Source organism: Eulemur rufifrons, chromosome 7 (assembly GCF_041146395.1).
Source record: "Eulemur rufifrons isolate Redbay chromosome 7, OSU_ERuf_1, whole genome shotgun sequence".
NCBI classification, from domain to species: domain Eukaryota; kingdom Metazoa; phylum Chordata; class Mammalia; order Primates; family Lemuridae; genus Eulemur; species Eulemur rufifrons.
The window spans coordinates 89,774,172-89,797,068 of record NC_090989.1 but is presented as its reverse complement, the minus strand read 5'-3'; the positions used below and the strand labels follow the sequence as shown (position 1 = coordinate 89,797,068).

At 39.0% G+C, this 22,897-nt stretch overlaps 1 protein-coding gene across 2 annotated transcripts in view; it reads right to left on the bottom strand.

Annotated features, from left to right (window-relative positions):
* Positions 1 to 22,897, bottom strand: part of PLD1 (phospholipase D1) — a 192,328-nt gene that overhangs the window by 109,800 nt on the left and 59,631 nt on the right. For both annotated transcript variants that reach the window (XM_069472929.1, XM_069472930.1), the window contains exons 2-6: positions 9,491 to 9,681; positions 9,125 to 9,252; positions 7,106 to 7,251; positions 6,783 to 6,891; positions 3,940 to 4,005 (exon numbers count right to left, since the gene is read on the bottom strand). In XM_069472929.1, the coding sequence (XP_069329030.1) occupies positions 3,940 to 4,005; positions 6,783 to 6,891; positions 7,106 to 7,251; positions 9,125 to 9,252; positions 9,491 to 9,650 (609 nt within the window). In that variant the 5' untranslated portion in view covers positions 9,651 to 9,681. The remainder of the gene's footprint in view (positions 1 to 3,939; positions 4,006 to 6,782; positions 6,892 to 7,105; positions 7,252 to 9,124; positions 9,253 to 9,490; positions 9,682 to 22,897) is intronic.

Below are 22,897 nucleotides of genomic sequence, written 5' to 3'. Positions count from 1 at the left end.
GAAAAAAAAATCTCTGGCAATAAACATTGTTCTAAAACAGATTCATCAAATTGAAAGTAAATGTGTCAAAGATAACTGAGAGGAAAAACCAATTTAAAAGTCTGAAATTTAACAAAGATAGTGTTGTCCAAACTTCTCAGTGATAAGAGTTCCATTCTCCATTTGGGGAGGTGATTCTCAGGAATGAGAATTTAAAGATCAAATTTAGACTAAGAGTATTTCATAGGGCTTTTCCATTTATGTCTTGAGTAATGTGCTAATCAATACCTTTTTGTCTTTGTTTTTCGGCAAAGAATTTGTGGAAAATGCAATTTAATAATGTTCTTGGCACTAGGTGGAAAGTGGTCTCAAGTAAAAAATTATAATGTGACTTACGAATTGGATGCTAAAAAAGTTAAGAGAAACGGAGAAGCAAAAAAGTTTCCATACCAAGAGAAAAGCAACAAACTCTGGCAGTGACACCAAACCCTAGCAATTACTTGGCAATCCTGTACACACTGCCCTTCCACTCATCTTTGTATTATAAAGGGACAGTGACTTTCAAAGCCTCCTTTTACTTCTCAGGTAGCTAAAATTCAAGTGAGTGCCCAAGTTGGAAATTATCCAAATTATCTTCCAATGAGGAAGACAATAGTATAGGGTTGGGCAATTCCCTTGTAGTGAGGGTGGAAGGTGGACTCTGCTATTCCAGGAAAGGCAGGGAAAGAAGAAGGTATCTAATCTATGGGGGAAACTGGGAGGCTGGACAAAGGCCCAAGGTTACTCCCTACAGCTTTTCTCTGCGGGAATGGAAACACTGTGTGCATCTTTGTTCTTTACCTACTCTTTCCTCCGTTAAAGTTACTCATCCTACAAAACAAGAGTGAGGTTAACCCAGTGTTATTGATCTGTGGGATGTTGTATTAAGATTTCAAGCTAATCACCATTTTGGAAATTAGGAATCTGAGTCATAGGAGGGAGCTAAATTATTTACTTCAAGGTAGGGATATGATCCTATCAGTTTAAGGCCCTGCTCTTGGAAATTGTGCATTTTGTTCCATTTCTAGATTTTAATCTTAAGTAAGAAAAAAGTATATTTTCTATTCCTTATTCCTCTTCCTTTTAATTCCCTGAAAGATAAACATTTTCCAGTTACTAATTAAAATGCCCAGCTAGTGGGCTCTTCACTGTAGCCACCACTAACACAATTTCAGAACACAAAAGGAATTCCTGTCTGAGATTTTTTTATGATATCGTACAACTCAGATATTGCTGTATTTTTTTATATATATTTATGCTTAGAGAAAAGGTGAAATACATTTGTCCCAATTTTACAAATGAGCAAAGAAAACTGAACGAATTACCAATAATCACTGAGGAAACTGATGCTCAATACACTAAAACACCTGGATACTCTCACGAGAAGGAATAAAAGGAATTAAAAACAAAGGAAGTCCTCATAATCCTGGAAAAAAAGGTAGTTGTCTGGGTACAAACCAATGACCATATGAAAGTGAGAGGAACAATGGCTTTTAAAAGCCATTTAAAAAAAATAGTGCTTTGAAGTCTAAACCCAATTCCTTTTGAGAAAATCCTATTATACAAATATTGTAATAATAAATCTATCTCTACTTCTTAAAGTGGTGCAACTTTACCAAGACATTTCTAAGCTGACGATAACATTTTAGTTTAATTCTCGAACTCTCCTGATGATGAAAATCACCTGAGCTATTTGGTAAAAGTACATATTCCAAATACAGATTTGGATGGTCCCAGAGAGATTAAGGACATATCTATACAGGCCCTTGACCTGTGATCAATGATTCTATCTGTTTAAGGACCTGAATGAATTTAAAATAGGTTTGTTTCATACTTATAAAGTATAAATGTATTATATGTGTATATGTAAAAATAACTTTTTAATGTGCTTTTTGCAGATGGGATTTTTAAAAGTTCTCACAATTATTGAAGAAAATACATAGATGCCAATCTAATTACACAAATATGAGGTCAGGTTACATTTAGTGTGAAAGAAAAATAATGTTAGAGAAATAGTATGTGTCAAATTGTATCCTATGCTTGAATCATTTGGAGACTTCAGCTCTGGAGAGAATAATCTCGGTAGGCATCGAAAATGAGGAGGAAAATCTATTCAGCCAGTTGCCAGAGAGGCTTTCCTGTCCAAAGGAAACGTCTGCAAGGGACTCAGGGATTTCTAAATACAATATGGCTTCACTCTGAAAAGATTTTTATGACTGGAAAAGTTATTAAAATGAACATTTTAACAGTGTAAACATTCTTTAGTCAACATTAGAATCCAAAATGTAGTAACATACATGGAAAGAGAAGAGTGAACTCACCAAGTATTGTTCTAAAGCCAAAAGAAAAAGTAAAAGTAAAGTCACAGGAAGGCAGAAAAGTAAAAGAAAAGGAAAATTATTGCATATGGGCACTAGAACACATTTAAATAATTCCCTATTAAAGAAAACAGCAGGTCGGATTTCAGAGAACACAACAGGAGGCAGCATTTTTAGAAACAATAGCAGTAGAATCCTTATTCATTATATTATTTCAACGATACAATACGAGTTCCCTGCGAGTTCCCGTGTCCTATTAATAGAAGGGTAGAAACCCCTCCTATCATCCTTCTCTTGAGATCCTCTGGTTGAACTCAAATTCCTATTTTTCTGAGAAAACTCTTTTCTAGGATCACGAAGCCACAGAAGCTCCTCCAAGTCCCTCGAACGTTCCGGCCGAGCTGCTGCAGAAGACAGGCGGTGGCTGGACCCAGGTCAGCTGTGTATGAAGGGAACCAGCCTCCAAATAACACGCTGCAGGAGGGCAGCTCCTGCTCCAGAAACTCTGCAGAGCCAGGGCACCCTCCCTTTCTCTCCAAAATACACTGAGGTCTTCCCTCTTTCTGTTTATGTGTTCATGTGGTGCCATTCTCTACATTAGAGGCCAAATCACAACTGCAGCAACTCTTGAGTTCTGCACATACATTGTATGCACACATATAACCCCCACGGCAACACAAGTTATATATATGCAGACATAAATATAATAATCTAGTATATTCTCAGTTATACAGACCTCTGGATAATTGAAGACTAACCGTTTAAAAACATCTCCCCGCCCCCATTCAAGGGCCTCTAAGAGGGCAGAGCTCACTGTTTGCTGACACTGCAAAGTCCGCTCCCGCCTGCTTGCCCGCTGTGTGCCTCCCAAGCTTAATCTCTGTGGCTCTTCTAAGCCCCACCACCTCTTTTCTCTCTTCTCAGATTTCTCAAAAGTTTTTCCTTTCCCCAGCTTTTCCCATGCTTCTCACTTTCACATGAAAAGACAGGCCTTAGGAGGATGGCTGGAGCCCAGGAATTTGAGGTTGCAGTGAGCTGTGATGATGCTTCTGCACTCTAGCCCCAGGCAACAGAGGAAGACCCTGTCTCGGAAAAAAAAAAAAAAAAAGAAAAAGAAAAAGAAAAAAGAAGAGAAAAAAGAAAAAAAAAAGACAGGCCTTTGACAGGCATCACAGGCCAATCAGATGGCGACCGCCCTGTGCCACATAATCTCTGGGCATTCAACTCTGCCCAACTGTTTTCATCACTTACTGCTCAACATTTGTTCTTTGGAGCTAGAAATGCTTTTGGGGATTATTCTAGAAGGCTGAAGAGAGAAGAGGTTGATTTCTAGATAATCTGGCGTATGGTAGCATATCAAGTTGATTTAAATCTACTGTTACAGACATATTAAGTTCTATTCAAAATTTTTAAAATAGCATTATATCACCGTAGACTGAATCTTTACCGTCAAATCAATTTTGTATTCATTTAATTTATTTTAATTCAAGGAATAGTGTAGAGGTGGATACAAGCACTTATGTTAAAAAAAACATCCAAAATTTAGCTGTCAATTTACTACATTACAAATTACTTCAAAGTTAAATCACTCACTAGTACTTACTGTGGCATGATAGTTTCTGTACATGGGCATTTTTAGTATCTTTGTCAAGTAATCTTCCAGTTGTTTCTGTAATGCAAATATTTTAGGTAATGGTTAACAGGCTCATATTCATTAAAAAACAAAACAGCAGTGACAATAATGAGATCATCATTTCATCTTAACTTCTGTAAGTTATTCAATTATTGATTAATATAATCACTGGAAAAGGAATCCTGAATACCTTAAGGTGTGATTTCCATAGTTCTCTTGAACTATCATTTAAATCTCTTCTTGCTATTTAACTTTCTACATGCTTAGGTCTTCTGTGAACTGCTGACCAGCCCTGAACTACATATTCTTTTAATCCTCCATAGCTATTAGAACAGGACTTGCCCAAAGTAGGTAGTTTTAAGCCATTTGTTGATTTTATCAAAAACTTGTATTTTTTTCTACTCTAACATTAAATTTACTGGAGGATACACTATAAACAGCTTTGCAGGAAAAAAAGGGGAGAGGTTAAAAAAAAATTTTCTAGTAAAATGCACTGAATTTTATATATGTAAAAGTGTGTGTGTGTGTGTGTGTGTGTGTGTGTGTTTGGAGGGGAGAAATGAGGCTTGGGACTGTAGAGCAACATATGTCAATCATATTGACCATGACACAAAATCCAGCATCTTTTTGCTGAATCTCTAAGTGTTAACAGCCATAGTCATTTTCAGTTGAACTCACATATGTGCACACAGTAACCCAAAACTGTATCATTTTATATGTCTAGGTAACTTGGAAAATATTTGGTCCAAACTCCTGAAAAGATTTTAAACAAGATGACAACTACAAAGGAGAAATCCAACATCCTGTCTGAAACATGGAAGTTTCAGATTATAAAACAGAGCTGACAGAAATTACCAGATTACTTGTAAATTTTCTAGTGAAAAAGAGAAAATCTTCCACCCGGGGCAGGGCCAGTCACTGAAGCAGAGCGGGCAAAGTGTCCCTCCTCCTGTACCTTCTGTCCTGGAGCTGCGTATGGCCGTACTCCATCCTGCCCTTCTCAGACCCAAACCGCCCCACCCACAGTTTAGGAATGAGGTTTTACATATATTTACGATGAGTTACTACCAATACTGAAGCAAATGTATGGAAATATATGATTTTAAAAGGTAGATCTCAAAACTCACAACGATGAGTTCAATCTTTGACTCACAACCAGCCTGGGGAGGTTCCTGCAAGGCGGGCGGCTTCTTCATAACCTAAGCTCTAACAACACTCTTCCTCTTCTAGACAAATGCAGTCTCTCCATGGCTTAGGGAGGAAGGGGATGTCTAAGTAGTTCCAGAAAAACTAAACCAGGCTGGGTGATTGACCAGCGAGTGAGAGAAGTTGCAGCCAGACCGACTCCACCCCTCGGTGGATGATGTGTTTCTACAACGCTGCATACAGTGCTGCAAAATTATGTTCAAAACAACGGAACACACCCACGCCAACATGTATAGTTTTGGGACTTTTTGATAAAGGCCGTTCTCACTGGAGTTAAGTGATATCTCATTGTGGTTTTGATTTGCATTTCCCTGATGATTAGAGATGTTGAACACTTTTTCATATGTTTGTTAGCCATTTTTATATCTTCTTTTGAAAAATTTCTATTCATGTCCTTTGCCCACTTTTTGATAGGGTTGTTCGATTTTTTCTTACTGATTTTCCTGAGTTCTAAATAGATTCTTGTTATCAGTCCTTTATCTGATGTGTAGTATGCGAAAATTTTTTCCCATTCTGTAGGTTGTCTATTTACTCTTGTGACTGTTTCTTTGGCTGTGCAGAAGCTTTTTAATTTGATCAGGTCCCATTTATTTATTTTTGTTGCTGCTGTGATTGCCTTAGGGGTCTTCTTCATAAATTCTTTGCCTAGGCCAATGTCTGTAAGAGTCTTTCCTACGTTTTCTTCTAGAATTCTAATAGTTTCTGACCTAAGGTTTAAGTCTGTTAACCACCGTGATTTGATTTTTGTGAGGGGTGAGAGCTGTGTGTCCTGTTTTAGTTGGCGTGGGTGTGGAGAGACAGGTACTCTCATACACTGCTGGTGGGACTGTAAACTAGTGCAGCCCCTGTGGAAAGCAATGTGGAGATACCTTAAACAGATTCAAGTAGACCTACCATTCGATCCAGCAATCCCATTACTGGGCATCTACCCAGAAGAACAAAAGTCATTCTATAAAAAAGACACCTGCACCCGAATGTTTATAGCAGCACAATTCACAATCGCAAAGATATGGAAACAACCCAAATGCCCATCGATTCATGAATGGATTAGCAAAATGTGGTATATGTATACCATGGAATATTACTCAGCTATCAGAAATGATGGCGATATGGCATCTCTTTGGTTCTCCTGGAGTAAGCTGGAACCCATTCTATTAAGTGAAGTATCCCAAGAATGGAAAAACAAGCACTACATGTACTCACCAGCAAACTGGTTTCCCTGAGAGCACATTTGGGATTCACACCAATTGGGTATTGGACAGAGGTCGGGGCTGGGTGGAAGGGATGGGTGTATACCTACTTGATGAGTGCGATGCGCACTGCCTGGGGAATGGACACGTTTGAAGTTCTCTCTGGGGGGGGATGGGGTGGGGGGAGGGGAGGAGTGCACACCTACATGATGAGAGTGATGTGCACTGTCTAGGAAATGGACACAACTAAAGCTCAGACTCGGGGGGATGGGGAGGCATGGGCAATGTATATAGCCTGATCTTTTGTACCCCCTTGATGAGCTGAAAAACAAACAAAAAATTAAAAAAAAAAAAAAAAAAAAAAAGAAACAGCGAAAAAAAAAAAAAAAAAAACAACGGAACAGTGAAAGGACTTACCCTTCTACCAAAGAATTGTTCTTCTCTAATCTGGTTTTCAGATGAACGGGGCAAACTGGGCATCTCTCGGGGCTCCTCCCCTTTAACATTTTGTCTTCTAAATGTGTGTCTAAAACACACACACACAATGCAAACATTTATTAGATTATTCTTGGACTATGATTCTTGTTATATCTTTCATGATATGGCTTATTTTTAAAAGAGCTTATTTAATTAAAAATATCTACCAAAAATGGACTAGTTAGACTATAATATGAGTGAAATACACTTTCCATTCAACTTGTATACCAGGATAACTTTATAATTAATTCTGAAACGGTTACCTTCTGGTGGGAATGGGGATTCGGATAAAGGCTTTGTACTTAAGCAGCTCTCTGTGAAATTCTTCAAAGTGCTTGAATTTCCTCTTAACTTGCCATTTAAATTCCCCATGTGTTAATTCAATAGTATAAAGATTGACACTCGGTACCTACAGTGATAAATAAAAATCGTTGGTATTTTAGATAACAACAAAAATTCCAAAGCTCTCAATGAACAACAGTTAATTAATAAGTAACATGGAAGTATACTTAAGTCTAGCTTACTTATTTTATGTAGGTACTTAAGCAATTTTTTTCAAAAACAACTGATTACATAAATAATATTCTCTTAAATGTTCGCCTGATAAATTACATAAGACAAACTTTGAATCACATCAAAGACAAACTACTACAAATCCTATCCTTCTAATACACACACACACCCCTGAAACCAGAAGCCAGGTAAAGGAGACAATGAGCGAAGACCCTAATTAGCCTTCAGGGCTCTAGTCCACAAATACCAGGAGTGGACAGGCAATTGGTGGGGGTGACAGAGAAGCAGGAGGTAATGGACGCCAAGAACACTATATTGGGCCTTTTGTCCTTCACAAATGGCATGACATGCCTCCTCCCCTTCCACTTCTGAAACACACTTCAAGGTCCAGTCTTGCCCCCCTACACTGAGGCACCACTGTGTTCAGGAAGGGTAGGTGGGGAGACATGCTGTAGTAATGAGTATATATGGCATACTTGTATAATATAATACTATATATTATTATTATTAAATCCTCATAACAAACCTATAAGATAAGCACTACTTTATCCATTATTTGGATGAGGAAACTGAGAAACAGAGAGATTGAATAACTTTCCCGAGATCACAAAGCAAAGACAGGAATTAAACCATGCAGTCTTGCTCTAGTCTGTGCATTTAACCCCAAATGTTACTGCCTCTCAGTCTAAAAGTTGGTAGGCAAAGTAAGAAGACAAAGGTGATCTGAGAGAGCTTTCGGGCTGGGTTGTGCTCAGTGGTGTATCGGGGAGACATGACACAACTCATAAGAAAAGCCTAAGGCAAAGGCCAGACACCACGGTGGGAGTGATTGGGAGTCAGTGCACGTACAGGTAGGTCAGGACAGAGTATCCGGCAAAACTGTCAGGAAAACAGGGCAGCACAAGCCACCCTCCAAATGGCACGGAGGACGGGAAGGCAAAGCCTGCCCCTGACAGGAGGTTATTATTATTACTGGCTGAGGCAGCAGCCAATAGTGGTCTTACTCTACCAGGGTTAGAGCTTAACCTGAAGGGACAAAGGCCACCACCCTGCAGCAACATTCCCGCCTCCAGACTTGACAAGTACGAAATCCAGGCAGGAACTGAGCAAACGTAACTACCCAATAGCTTCTCTGGCTCCAGTCCATTTCAAAGGGCATAGCTGTGCCTGTTGAAGACATTCTACTCCAGTGCCTTTTCGGTGTCCGATGAAAAGAACATTTGAATGAGGACTAAAGGCTGGCGTTCTAGGAACAAGTCACAGAGGCAGGGTGTGCCAGCAGAATGCTCTCAGCAGTACTTTTGGGTAACGGCACTGGCCAATTCAGCATCCTGGCTTTTTTTTTTTTTTCTTTTAAGAGCCAGGTAACACTAACATTTTCTTGCTAAACAAGCATTAGCAATGCTAAACTTTTCCTTGTGACCCTACCTGCCATTCTAGGTGGAATGAACATGCCTCAAGAATCCAAATGAAACAGAAAATTGGGGAGAGAAGAGGATTAGGAGAGGCACTTTGCAACTTATTAAACTGATAAGTTGCCTTAAATGTCTTTTAAAAAGGAAGAGTATTGTCCAGAATGGAAGAAGAGGAGTATGAGAATAAAGGTAAAATGGGAAGGAAGCAAAACTCGGGAGGTGATAAGGACTTAGAAGGGATAGAAAAACAAACAAAAGCCTAAAAATATGGTCATAGCTAGGAAGAAGGAAAATGGAGGCAATGTACTAATCCACATATATTGACAAATAAAAAGGGAGTCCATAAACGCTGACCCTTGTTGTAGATGTGAAGCGTTCCACTTCCAGAACTTGTGCTTTTATTGGACAGCCAGAGAGATACGTCTGTATATTAGGCTCCTTAAATCCTTGAGTGTTATAAATAGCAGAAAAAGGGATATACACTAAAAAATAAGTAAATAAAGTTATTGCAATATGTAATATTAGCATAACTTGCCTTTTAGAGGCATTCTTTTAAGAATCATAATGTGTTAAAACAAGTAAGCCTCTTATAAAACTCTCTCACCCCAGGATTATGATACCTGCAAGGAATACCAATCATTTGCTGGTTATTTCAAATTTGTGCTCTGCCAGCCAACCCCAATGAACTGTTTTCTTCCTCCTCAGATCATCAGTCTTTACCTTCCTGTGTCTTGGGATCGCCGGGAGACACATCGTATTCCACCTCCTGTCCCTCAAAGTGGAGTTCCCGTGTGTCCAGATTTTCTATCAGATTACTCATGTCAGCAGCAATTTTCTGCAGTGTAGAGGTATTTACCCTTGGCTCGTTTTTCAGCGACATGTTAGCTTTTGATAGAGTAAAAGCAGAGGGACTAGGAAAGAAGAAAAGGGTTACAAAGGCTTTTTATTTTGGTCAAATAAAACCCTGCTACCCAATTTGAATCTAGGCTTAGGTACAGCAGATAGAAGCAATTCAACTAGCTCTGGATGAGCCTCAGTTATCCCAAACAATCTTTTTTTTTTTTTCTTTTTTTTTAAGACACGGTCTTGCTCTGTCATCCAGGCTAGAGTGCAGTGGCATCATAATAGTTCACTGCAACCTCAAACTCCTGGGCTCAAGCAATCCTCCTGCCTCAGCCTCCCAAATAGCTTGGACTACAAGCGTGTGACACCCGCCTGACTAATTTTTCTATTTTTCATAGAGACAGCGTCTCACTCTTGCTCAAGCTGATTTTGAACTCCCGGCCTCAAGCAATCCTCCTGCCTCAGCCTCCCAAAGTGCCAGGATTACAGGCATGAGCCACCATGCCCAGCCCAAACAATCTTTTAATTCATGTTCCTGTTCAACATTTAAAGGATTCCTAGCTTGTAAATTAAAATGGAATAAAGCACTTAATTGAACAAACAAGAAAGGAAAAGAAACACCATAGTGAATAAATGTCAACATTTCTCTCATTCAATTTTATTAACTTGGATAACTGAGGAGAGATTCAAGGGAGATTAGTTTGGGAATGCTTATTCAGAGAAAGAAATTGATTCTTACCTGTAATAAATAGAGATAAAGACAAAATATCATGTAAAATAAGCAACTCTAAATATTTCCTAAAGAAAATTAGGATATTTCACATATCTCAACATGCAGATTTAGAAATATTTTTATGACAGCATAACCTTTCTACATTTTCTCTGTAGATAATATTCCAAGCAAACTGTATATTATATTACCTCTTTGAGATATGAGATTTTGGCCACGACTTTACATGAAGTATCCTGACATACATGTCTTGAAAGGAAAATGATTAATACACCTGTTCTGAAAGATACCTGAGGTGCTAGAATTATATTTCTCACCTTTTTAAAAGAAAACTAGTTCTATTTCATTCTGACATTTAATAACACAAGTCATTGCACATCAGTACCCAGGGCAAAAGAATTCATATAGATTTTATTTTTCACGTAAAATACTGAGATTTAAGCTTTGCACACTGTCATCAGAGTTGGATGAAAAGTCCGTATTGCCTGATGTAGAAATATCTCTGTTACAACCAGGCTGTAAAACGAAAGGACTCTCAGACCAGTAACTCTTCGGCACATGTTCATTTATGACCACGAACACAAATATTTACTGAGCGTCCACGATGTGTGAGATGCAATGGACGAAAATGTAAAGACAAGTGAGGCGGGAGGGACCCTGTGATCAAGGAGTGCCTGATGTGAGTGAGGGAAATAAGCTACATAACCCCACGTTCATCCCTGGCCTCTTCCCAGGTCTTGAGCTTCCTGAGAATGGAATATGCTGAGGGGTAACACTTAGCTGGGTTCTCTCCCACAGGTGCTATGGAAAAGCTAGGTGGCTATGAGGGAAATGCTAACTAAGAAAGAGTCTTAGGCAAACATGGACAGCGCTTACTATAACTCAACAGGTCTCTAAAACCTGTCCTATGTCTGGTAGGAAAAGATCTCATTTGAAAATTCAAAGATAGAAGTGAAGGAGGCCAGTCCTGGCTGGCCAGACATACGTATATCGCACAAAAGCAAGCATTGTTGCCTCGTTGTCAACATTGGTAGACTCGCCAACCTGGATTGTGTACCACAGTGACTTGTTAATCCTCTGTAACAATTGTGCCTCAGTATCCTCTATTTCATCAATTCATCTAGTTAAGGTACTAGTGGAAAGGGGAACACGTGTCACCTTTTGAACTGTAGCCTCTCCTAAGAGTTCATGGCAAATGTCCTTAGCAGCAGGCAGGATCAACTCTTCACAGATAGGAAAAGGCTTCTTAGCTTCAGCAATGCGGTTAGCCACTGAGCATGATGTTCTCAGTGCAGGCACAGCTGATGAAGTGGTGGCCTTCAATAATTGCTTCTGTTCTTTGTGTTCACTTTCTTCCTTTTGAAAAACTTGAAAGATTTGTATTTTAATGCAGGGTGATTGGTATCCATGTGGCAAAGCAGTTTTAAAGGTTTCATGGCTTCACTGGACAGCTGGCCACCACATATTATACAAAGTGGGCTTAGAGAATGTGAATCACCTGTTGCAATGAACCTGTAATTTAAGTAGGACTCTTGATATTTTCTTTTAAATGCAGCTTTCATTTTGTTGGCAGTCTTGGAGTCTTCTGCTGTCTCATCATTGGGTCTTTTCCCCTTTTCAAAGAAGCTCTTAAGTGACGTTTGTTTTTTACTCATTTTTGCTAAGGTTAGCTTGTGGGCTTACCAAAACTGTGACTGAGACAAGTGCACAACAGTGCAGGAAAGAGGCGTGGGTGGAAGTCTTCAATAAAATAATGGGCAGGCCATGCACGGACTAAAATAAGTGTCGGATTCTGACTTAAAGCCTGCTACAAGATGCAGCTGTACAATTGCAGTACATCAACTCACTTGCCACTATAAAGCCTGCCACCAGATGTGGCTTACTTGTCACTTGCCACTCACTGATAGAGTTTTGATATGAGTCTTCAAGCGATTTATTATGGTCTCCGTGTAGTCAGACCTCTCTGCTAAAGATAGCCTGTATTTGCAGCCACTCCCCAGCGCTAGGATCACTGCCTCGGCTCTACCTCAGATCATCAGGCATTAGATTCTTACATGGAATGCGCAACCTAGATCCCTCACATGCACTGTGTACAGCAGGGTTCATGCTCCTGTGAGAATCTAACGCCACCAGTGATGTGACAGGAGGCGGAGCTCTGGTGGTGATGCCAGCAATGGGAAGTGTCTGTAAATACACGTGAAGCTTCACTCGCTGCTCACCTTCACTGCTCACCTCCTGCTGTGTGGCCCAGCTCCTGACAGGCCATGGATTGGTACCCATCTGTGGCCTGGAGTCTGGGGACCACAGCTGTACAAGGTCACACAGTTAGTAAGTGGTGGAGAAGGGATTTGAATTCAGGTTTCTCTGACCCAAAGGCCATTGTTCTCAACCACAGGCTTTATCTTGCTGCCTATTTTTTGTGGATACTAAGTACCCTGGAATAGACAGAAGTGTTGAGATTAACAAATACCCTGGGACAAGACCCTTTAGGAGCTAACTCTAATGCAAAGAAATGGACTCCTCCTGCAGCTCAGACACCACAGGATGAAGCCACGTAAACTCCCAAGGTCTTGGTTTCCTCATCTGTAAATTAAGGAGTTTGTGCCATTTCATCTTTAAGGTCCCTTTAACACTAAAATCCTAATTGTAGATAAAAGATGCCATAAAATTGTTCAGCCTCCCCTTATAATTTAATTTCTTTAACTCTTCCCCTATCCCAAGAAATTAATCCAAATAATTTTGCATTCAAGTAAGAAAAGCAGGCGGCAGAATGTTTTTCTAACCTGGGTAATTTAATTAAGGTCTCTTTTCAGCCTCCATGGAGGAGCCATTGACTTTGGTCACAATTAAAATATTTATTTCTTTTCCTGTTATTCAACAAACACTTATTAGATGCCAACCATGAGTCAGATTTTGCTTTATTTAAAATATAAGGTAATGAAAACTTTAGAGGAAATGAGACAAGGAAAAACAAGTAAGAAATTATATCATTGCTGCTTGTTAATTTTTAAAGACTTTAGGTATTTTTTTATTGATTAAATAGACTTATGGTTAACCTTGCCAACCTTCTTAGGTTAGTGAAGAAAAACAAGGGTTACTTGAAATGACCTTCCTTTTGGACAAAATTCTAATGTTAAAAATGTGTGTTAATTTTAAGATATACAGAGACCAACCTAAACATTGTAAGACAAATTGGGATAAATAGCACAGAGCCAGTGGATCAAGCTTAAATAAATATCTTATTTCAGAGAGAGAGAAAAGAACTATGTTAACTTGTGTTAAATTTAAGGAAGAGTGAGAAAAGAAACAAAGAAAGATTCTTATCGTTTATCATCAAGTGTTCGTTATGTGCTAAATACAGTTTTAGTACCGTTATGTTATTTAGTGCTCACCATGACCCTATCTGGTAGGTTTGATTATTCTGAGAGATTTAGCTAAGTAACTTATCCAAGGTCACTCAACTTGCATCAGTGTGGAGTTTATAAAGCAGATTTGTCTGGCTCTAAAATCTTATGTTCTTGGTTATAGAGGTTCATAATTATTGATTTTATTTGATGGGCTTGTATGTCTATAGATTTAAATTAATATTTTATATAAAGTTTAGGTTCTGTAACAACAAAAGATTTAATCACCTTGATTATCTAATCAGCATACCTTGGAAGGGATCATATTAATCACATAGTTATTACAATTATGAAAACAACATATCTCAATAGTGTCCTGAATTTCTTCTTAGCCTTTTTTTATGGTTCATAAAATTGTATAAGATCACATGAAACTTCATGGACTCAAAGCGTTTGCAGATTTGTTCATGCTTTTGTGAAGACTTTACCATTTAATCATAGAAGACGAATCAAGTGATTTGTCCATCTCTACCTTCACTTGCATCCCTGGCTGTTTTGTGCTGACTTTTCATCCAACAAGTGTATTGCTGGTTTCATTCTTGAGTAGCAAGCTGTAAGACCATCTACACTCCTACATTGTCAAATCTTCATTTTTTAGTCAATGTTTTCTTTCATCTAAAATAATCTATAATGGGAGTGAGCAGCTGCCACAGTTACAGCCTATCTTAACCAGCAATGGGATAAGGCCTGCAGTGTTTACACTTGAGATAATGTAATTGATTTTGTTACCTCCTTATGAAATTACACTGCAAGATCATTATCTCTCTCGGTACCACGAAGAGATGGTGCCATGGAGAGATAAGAGCAGCTGTGTTTTATTTCAGTTTGCATCTGTATCTGGGAAGAAAATAAGAGCTTTTTTTTTTTCTGATTTTGAATACTAGAATTAAAAATCTTCGCAGGGAACATTTAATGACCTCTAGTTACTCAGTGATGAAATCAGAGACATCTAGAGTTTTCTTCTGATCTCAATTTTCGACAAGATTGGGAAGTAGAACATCAAAGAGAAGCAGATATTTTCCTTTTTAGATAGCAAATACATAAACAGTGCCTTATCCAAAATACAATAATAATATTATCAGCTATAATTATTGTTATGAAATATTAACATTTGCTAATATTTGCTAAATATATGTTATATGCCAGGCACTGTATAAAGAGGTTAATTTCATGTTCTCATTTAATCTTCATAATAACCTTAGGAGCCGAGTCCCATTGTAACTCACATTTTTAAGATGAATAGCTTAGAGAAGGTAGGAAACTTGCTCAGGGCTACACGGCTGGGAAGTGATGGAGCTGGTGATCAACTTTGGTTGATCTGACTTCAAAGTCCAGCTATTTAACAAACCAGAGGTGGGACGGTGTGGGAGGAGGGATGATCACTGGGAGACTTTTACTCCTTATTTTATGTATTTTTAAAGTAAAACAATTTAAAAAGGAACAACAGCAACAACAAAAACCAACATTCATTCTGTGAAAACAATTGTGATTTACTTCCTGCTTCCTTTCTAACATAATATGCAAAGTTCTTTCATTTTTTTCTATATGCTATTTGTACTACCAAGAGAAATAAATGCCATGGATTCCTGAGCCAAAAATCATATCATAATATATGAATATGAAATGAATTATGATTACATTGTTTAAAACCAAACTGAGTCATTGAGATATCTTTTCTCATTTTTCATTATGATGAAATTAGAGGATCCATAATCTATAACCCTTCGAGACACATCATATGCCAATTATTTATCTGGAACTGACTTGATGCTCCCTGAAACACAAAAATCATAAATGTGTATTCAAGTATAAACTCAATCCCTTAATGATATAGTGAGCCTTAGATAAATATTTTTTGAGTTTAGCTGACTTTGAATGAAGTAAATGTGTATTACCATATTTTGCATTCCAGACTATACATTTTGAGAAAATACATTTAAAAAATCCTCTTGATGTTTACATTGATCTTTGAATTTTTTAAAAAAGAACATCATTTCCACAGTTATCAATGGAGGCCCTATCATGTACCTTGGACAGAAAATTAAGTGTCAGTGGTGTAAGGGAAAGGTCAGATGACCCACGACCATTCTATTCTCAGTGTAACCCGGGCAAGTGCCAGCCATGTGCAAAATGGAAATAGTGCCATGTTTCCTCCTTCAGGATGCTGTGAGAAGCAAATGTCATCATCAATATATATCTACAGGCAAAGATAATTTTGGTTGCTAGTATCACCTTTAATTCTGTTAAAAGGTGACCCCTGAAAAATAATCTCAGGAGAATTTCTTTTATTTCAGTATTTTTCACGGCTGACAGACTAGGAAGTATCCTGCCTTCCATCAGGATTAACATACCACTTAGAAGCTGACTTTCTGGTGAGGCTACTCTAAGAATGGATCTCTCCCATTCAACCAATCCTGATATTTCTGGATTATGCTACTGATCGTAGAAACCAGTAAGTCTTCCCCTGCAAAAATGATCCCAGAAGGCATTAACCAGTCAGATCCAGTTAATGCCCTTCCTTTTCCTTGCAAGTCTCCCTGGCCTCAACCCACCTGCTCTCCCCAACGAGCTGTGCAATTCTTACTTTGCACCTTCATAATATTGTCCACTTGTTTCCACTACAGTGGCTCCTGCTCCCTTTGGGGTCCAGCCGCCTTTGTGACTTTGATGAAACCTATGAACGCACAACCCCAGAAAAAAATGAACATGAGGTCACAAACAGTATTTTGCATATATTTTCATAGGTTTATGGATGTCCCCTCAAGACCCTTAGGTTAAGAAGCCATGTCCACTGAGCTCCAATAAGTGCTGGTGTGCTGATAAGCCCATCTTTCCACTAAGCAGGACCACTCCTGGGGGAGGAGGGCTAGAGCTATGACTGCTCACCACAGACACCTAGCTGAGCACCTGATTGACAAATATTTGTTGACGAAGTGACTTAATCAGTGAGCTGTCCACAGAGAACCCTGCCAGCTCCAGGTTATCCAGTGAATGCCACACAGAGGTACTATTTCTCTCATACACCACAGGTACTCTCAAGTGTAAAAGCTTCTGGTTGAGAGAACCCCTGAGAGGAGTGCAACACGTAAGAAACAGGCTGCCAATGTAATCACAGCTCTCAGCAAGCTGCTACCGACTCTTCTTGTGTACCAGGCTTTTGCTGAGAGCTTTTCATGCACCATATCAAGTAATCCTCACAACTTCATGAGGAGGCACTACCATTGCTCCCACCTTACAGATAACGAGACAGTCTGTGCCAGGCAACAGTCAGAAAGTCAGCAAGCCAGCTCTCAGCCCAGCTCTGGCAGACCCTAAAGCCACACAGCTGTTCTGCCTCTGTCTTCCACCTGCACCTGTGTCAAGAAAAGGAGCTACTGTGATGTGCAATCACACAGCCCCTCTTACTGTCCATAGCCTATGAGTCCAGCCTGCCATTATGTCTGTGGTTCTAAGACATAGAAGTTTTCTTCCCAAACACTGTCTTCCCTCTGAGTGCCTCACCAGTCTGATCTCTAGACCCTCAAAGCCCAGTAGTCTTCTACTTACTTATCCTTCTCTCCTGCTTTCTCATCCAACCCTCCATTTGGCCTAACACTAAAGCTGCTTTTCTCTTTGAGGTATCCTGATTGGTGCTAAATAATCTGGACCCATTGTGCCCGCAGAACAGGAGTTGAAAGCTGTGTCCTCCTTTTTCCCAGCTAAAAACCAAATCTATAATGACATAAAGCAAAATGTTTACATGGTTCCTAAAATTTCTGTTATCTCTGCCATTAGCTAATCTTGTCAACCTGTATAGTATTAAATATGCTATTAAGATACTTCTGCTAAAAGTGGCTGTGAGGACAGCCACTTTTAATATTAACCCAAGAAAACCAGGGCTGCTTTCTGACATGGAGCAACAAATAAATTCCACAAGATGTCATTGTTTCCAGAGAAGATCACCTTGCAGACAGCTGTTTCATTACCCCTACTGAATTAGGATATAAGTCACATCTTTTTAGCATGAAAATCATTTCCTGATTCTCTTGATTTTCCCTAAATCCTTTGACCTCCTGGGATGGCCTCTTAAAAACATCCAAAGCATCTGTTCTCTGGCATGAGCTTTCTTAGTCATTTCCTTTGATATGTCCTAAATTTAAATAGTATCCTCTTTGCAGTGGTACCGGCTTCTTTTAGTCTATATTAGTCATATCTTTGAATTCAAACTTTGTTTCTAGAAGCAAATACAAGTATTAGGGGAAATTGACCTCTATTTCAAGTATTGGTGGTTAGGAAAATATTATCTGTCATTTATTGAGTGCCTACACTGAAAAGCACATATCACGTTTTACTTCTAGTCCTCCCAACAATCTCTTTCTAGAATCGAGGGTATGGGGCCACAGGAGCTTATGGAGGCTGCACAGTTGTGAGTGGCAGGACAGGTCCCAGCGCATGGACCCCCCAGGTGCACTTTGTCCCACCTGCCTCCCTGGCCTGTGCTCAAGGAGATCCCTGTCACCATCACTGTCATCTCTTCTGTCACCACCAGCCATCTCAGCCTCTCAGCCTCCTCCGGGGTGAGGGCAGAGCTTCAGCGCAGCCTTTAGGGCAGGCAGACTGCACTCACTTCCGCCCAGACCCTCAAAGGCACTAGCTCATCCTGCCGTGCTGCGCTGGGAGCGTGTGATCTCGCTTCCTCAGGAGTCGTGTGTGTTGTGGGTGTGGGGAGTTGTAGGGAGAGCACAGGGAACCAAGTCACACGACCTGTGAGACTGGGGCTAGCTAAGTTGCTGGCAGATGCATGCCTCTCCCCTCGCTTCCTCGCCCTGACTGTGCTGAGCACACTGGTACCACACACAGCCTATCTGGAAGATGCCCTACGGGACAGAGCAACAGGCTGCTTTTCTTGTGAAGCTGTGGCCAGCCAGGCAACCCACCGCCTTGCATTCTCCCTGCCTCTCTTCTCTTCACCTCTCACTTTTGCTGCTCCCAGTAAAGCTACTATGCAACCTTCGCTCAGGCTCTATGCAGGAAACTTGGGCTAGAATGGAGTTGGAACAGGATTCCAAAGCTCACCGTTTTTTTGCTTGTTTGTTTTTTTACTGAATCATCCTGCCTCCTGCAGAAATCCATTTTGTGTTGAAGTTAACGTAATAACATAAAGTAAATTTGCATCTTTCTTACTATGTGCCAGGCAGTGACCCAGGTGCTTTGCATGCATTAACTCAATCCGTCCTTACAACAGACCTGTGAAGTAGCTGGTATTATTATCCCCTTTTTATAGGCAAGGAAACTGAAGGCACAGACAGGTTAAATGACTTGCTCAATCTCACAACCATCTGATGGCAGTCAACTATCTAATTTGCTCCTATTTTTGCCTTGACTAACCTGGGCAAAATCACTGTAGTTAGTGCTCAGCTTCCTCATCTAAAAACTGAAAATAAAAATATCTTAATTAGCACTTTGCAATATTATAAGAAAAACTCCTCTCTCAGCATCACTAAATGTTGGGAAAAAACAGCACAGTCTAAGCGACCCCACCCAGAAGATAAAAACCCAGCCCAGTTGCCAAAGGCATTTAGGTGAGGATCTGAGCCAACATCTAAGTAGATTTATTCCTTCCTCTATTAATGACAATGCACATTATAAACGTCTGTATTTGCAGAGAAAACATTGGACAGCCATTCCTAATTTCAAAGCCTGTTAATAAGTTTATTAGGTATAAGTGAGAAACTTTGTACAATTACTGGATTAAATTAAGAAGGCTCTCAAAGGGAAAATTCTTCTTTATTAAAAGAAAGGTGGTTAATGTTGCTAAAAACTGTGGTCAGACTTCTAAACATGTTCAATGTTAAATAAATACTCAATTTCTTTATGTCCAAGAATAGAATATTCATGCATTCCTTTCTTTTGCTTGCCTCCAAAGCAACGGGCAAACAGCCTCTGTTAGTGTGAGTTTTGGCAGTACAGGGAGTGTTTTCAGCGATAACCCATGTATTTCACCTATGAGAAGAATGGATCTGGCAAACACACATGTGTGATCTCCTCTAAACTTGGTCCAGTGCTAGTTAGCTCTCAAATGTTGACACAACTGCTGGTAGACATAGCACAATTTCAATTTTTTCCCATCTTTATAATTACAAAAAATGTTTGTTGAAGCAGTATAGTACCATGATAGATACGTGATTTTGAGTGAAATAACTTGAAATCTGATTCTCCTTATGCTAAAACAAGTTATTTACAGATCTCTGAGTCTCAGTCTCCTAATGCCTAAAATGGAAGTAATATTGAGTGGCTTAGCGCTTGGGCTACACAAGATACTAAAATAATGTTAGTTGCTCCTATGCCTCCAGCTATTTAAAAAGTCATAAATAAGACCTCTGTCCAAAGTCCATATATTCATACCAGAATTACTTCCCTTCTAAGCACAGGAACTGGCAGCAAGAGATAGATCCTGGGGACGGTCTGATGTTGTCCACTATAGAAAACACAGCCGCAGACTTCTGGAAACAAAATAGATTAGGCTAATACATATACTCCCCTTTAACTGAAAACAACATAGAATTGTTGAATGAATTGTAGTCGTTTTTAGAAAATATTTACTCAAGAATAACAGCAGTGACAGCAGCAATAAAAACAACATGATGGAAAACCCGCAGTATCCAAGAATGAAGAAACAAATTAAAGTCTGATGAGTACACTGGAATTGAAGCTGCAGGGGCCCAAAGGGTTTTGATCTTAGATAAAAGGTCTGTGATTACAGTTCTGTTCCCCAACACGACTGTTAGGAGATATAACCCTAGGACTATGGAAGGCAGGACCTGGAAGTGAAACTTCTACCCAAAACCTAGAGCCTCAAAGAGCTACACTATTTATTTATTTAATATATATATATATTTTTTTTTCTGTTTTGAGACAGGGTCTCTCTCTCTCTCTGTTGCCTGGACTAGAGTGAAGTGGTGTCATCCTAGCTCACAACAACTTCAAATTTCTGGGCTCCAGTTATCCTCCTGCCTTAACCTTCCGAGCAGCTGGGTCTACAGGAACATGCCACCACGCCCAGCTAATTTGTCTTTTTTTTTTTTTTTTTTTTTGTAGAGATGGGGGAGGGGGATCTCACTTTTGCTCAGGCTGGTCTCAAACTCCTGGCCTCAAGGGATCCTCCTGCCTTGGCCTCACAAAGTGCTAGGATTACAAGCTTGAGCCACCATGCCTGGCCTTACACTATCTATTTAAAGGAAGGTAAAAGAACCACACCCAGCAGCTGTGGGAAGAAACTATATGGAATTGTGATAGCATCAAAAGTGAAAAACTTTATATAAAACGTATCCATGATCACAACTTCTGGCTTTCAGTAATAGAGGAGGAGCTCCTATTAGATCAACCATCTCACAGATAACAACTATAAATTATGGACAAAATATAAAAAATAACTGCTTGAAGAACAAACAAAATCAAGCAGAAACTAGAGGGCAAACTACATTTGGAGACATAAATGACATTGTTTTTGTGTAAGGACTGGCCCCAGACCATGTCAACTTGGGTGACTAAAACTCAGATAGAAAAATCCATTCATAGTCTTACTGGCTTGAAGAACCAAAAAACAAACTTCACAGCAATCATAGCAGCTGAAAAGTGAGGTCAGAAGTTCTGGAAAGGAGTGAGCTGTAGAGGGGGAGCCCCAAATTCTGAATTGGCTGAACCTTGAATTACATAGGCATAGGGGTACATTACAAAGCAACTCAGCTAGTACTAAAATGACTTTAACAGATATTTCAGCTGCTGCCCACCATGGGAGAGACAGAGTTTAGAGTTTGAAGCCAAGCAAGTTAAATACCTGCTTTAAAAAAAAAAAAAAAAAAACTCTTGAAAGAAACATAACTGAATACAGAGTTTCTGCAACATATCAGTCACAATGCTACCTAAAATGATCAGACATAGAAGAAACAAAAAAAAAAAAATGTAATCCATTCTGAAATGGAGACTGACCCTAATATTTTGAAATTACCTGACAAGGATTTTAAAGCAACTATTATAATAAAGCTTAAGAATCTAAAGGACAATATGTTTTTGATGAATAAATAAATAGAAAATCCCACCAGAAAAAGGAAAAAAATTGCTAGATGGGCAGAATGGCAATGACAGAAGAAAGAGTCAGTGAGCTTGAAGATAGACCAATAGAAATTATCCAATCTAAAGAACAAACAGAAGGGGGAAAGATTTTTAAAAAATGAACAGAGTCTTAGCGACCTATGTAATAATATATTTTTAAAAACCTAACATACATATAATTTGAATCCCAGAAGGACAAGGTAAAGAGAAAATGGAGCAGAAAAAAAAAAATGTTTGATGAGATAATGGCCAAAAAATTCATCAAATTTGGTGAAAGAAATAAATTTACAGATTGAAGGAGTTCGGTGAATCCCAAGTAGGACTAAATACAAAAGAAAATCACACCTAGGTACATCAAAGTCAAGCTGCTGACATATAAAGGGGGAAAAAAAAAACAGCCAGACAAAAATAACTTACTGCATTTAGGAGAACTGTACTAGTGACCACTAACTTTCTTATTAGTAATAAATGGAGGCCACACAACAGTAAAACAGCATCCTAAAAGCTCAATAAGTGTGGTATTGAATGAACAAATAAATGTTGCTTTGCCCCAAACTAATCTACTAATTCAAATTGCAAAGAATTTCTCACAGAACTTGACAATGATCTTAAAATTCACAACAGAAAAATTATAAGAATAAGCAAATAAGACTTGCCCTTTCAGATTGATCCAGAATTATTATATACCTGGAGAAATTAAAATTGTACAGTATTGGGAAAGAAATAGACAGACAAATAGAACCAAACAGAGACCCCCAAAACAAACCCATGAAAATATTGGGTTCTTGGTATACAACAGAGTGGCATGAAAAAATTAGTGGGGAAGAAGGGACTCTTTAATAAATAATATTGAGATTACTGGAAATTCATAAAGAAATATAAAATAAAAGTAGTTCTCCACCTTACAGTTCCCATAAGAATAGTTTCCATATTACAGTCCTAAATGTGAACAAATTTTTTTAGTATTAAGGATCTAAATGTGAATAACAAAATTTTAAACATTTGAAATAAAACACGAAGAATGTCCTTAAGACCTGAGAGTCAGGAAGGAATATTAAT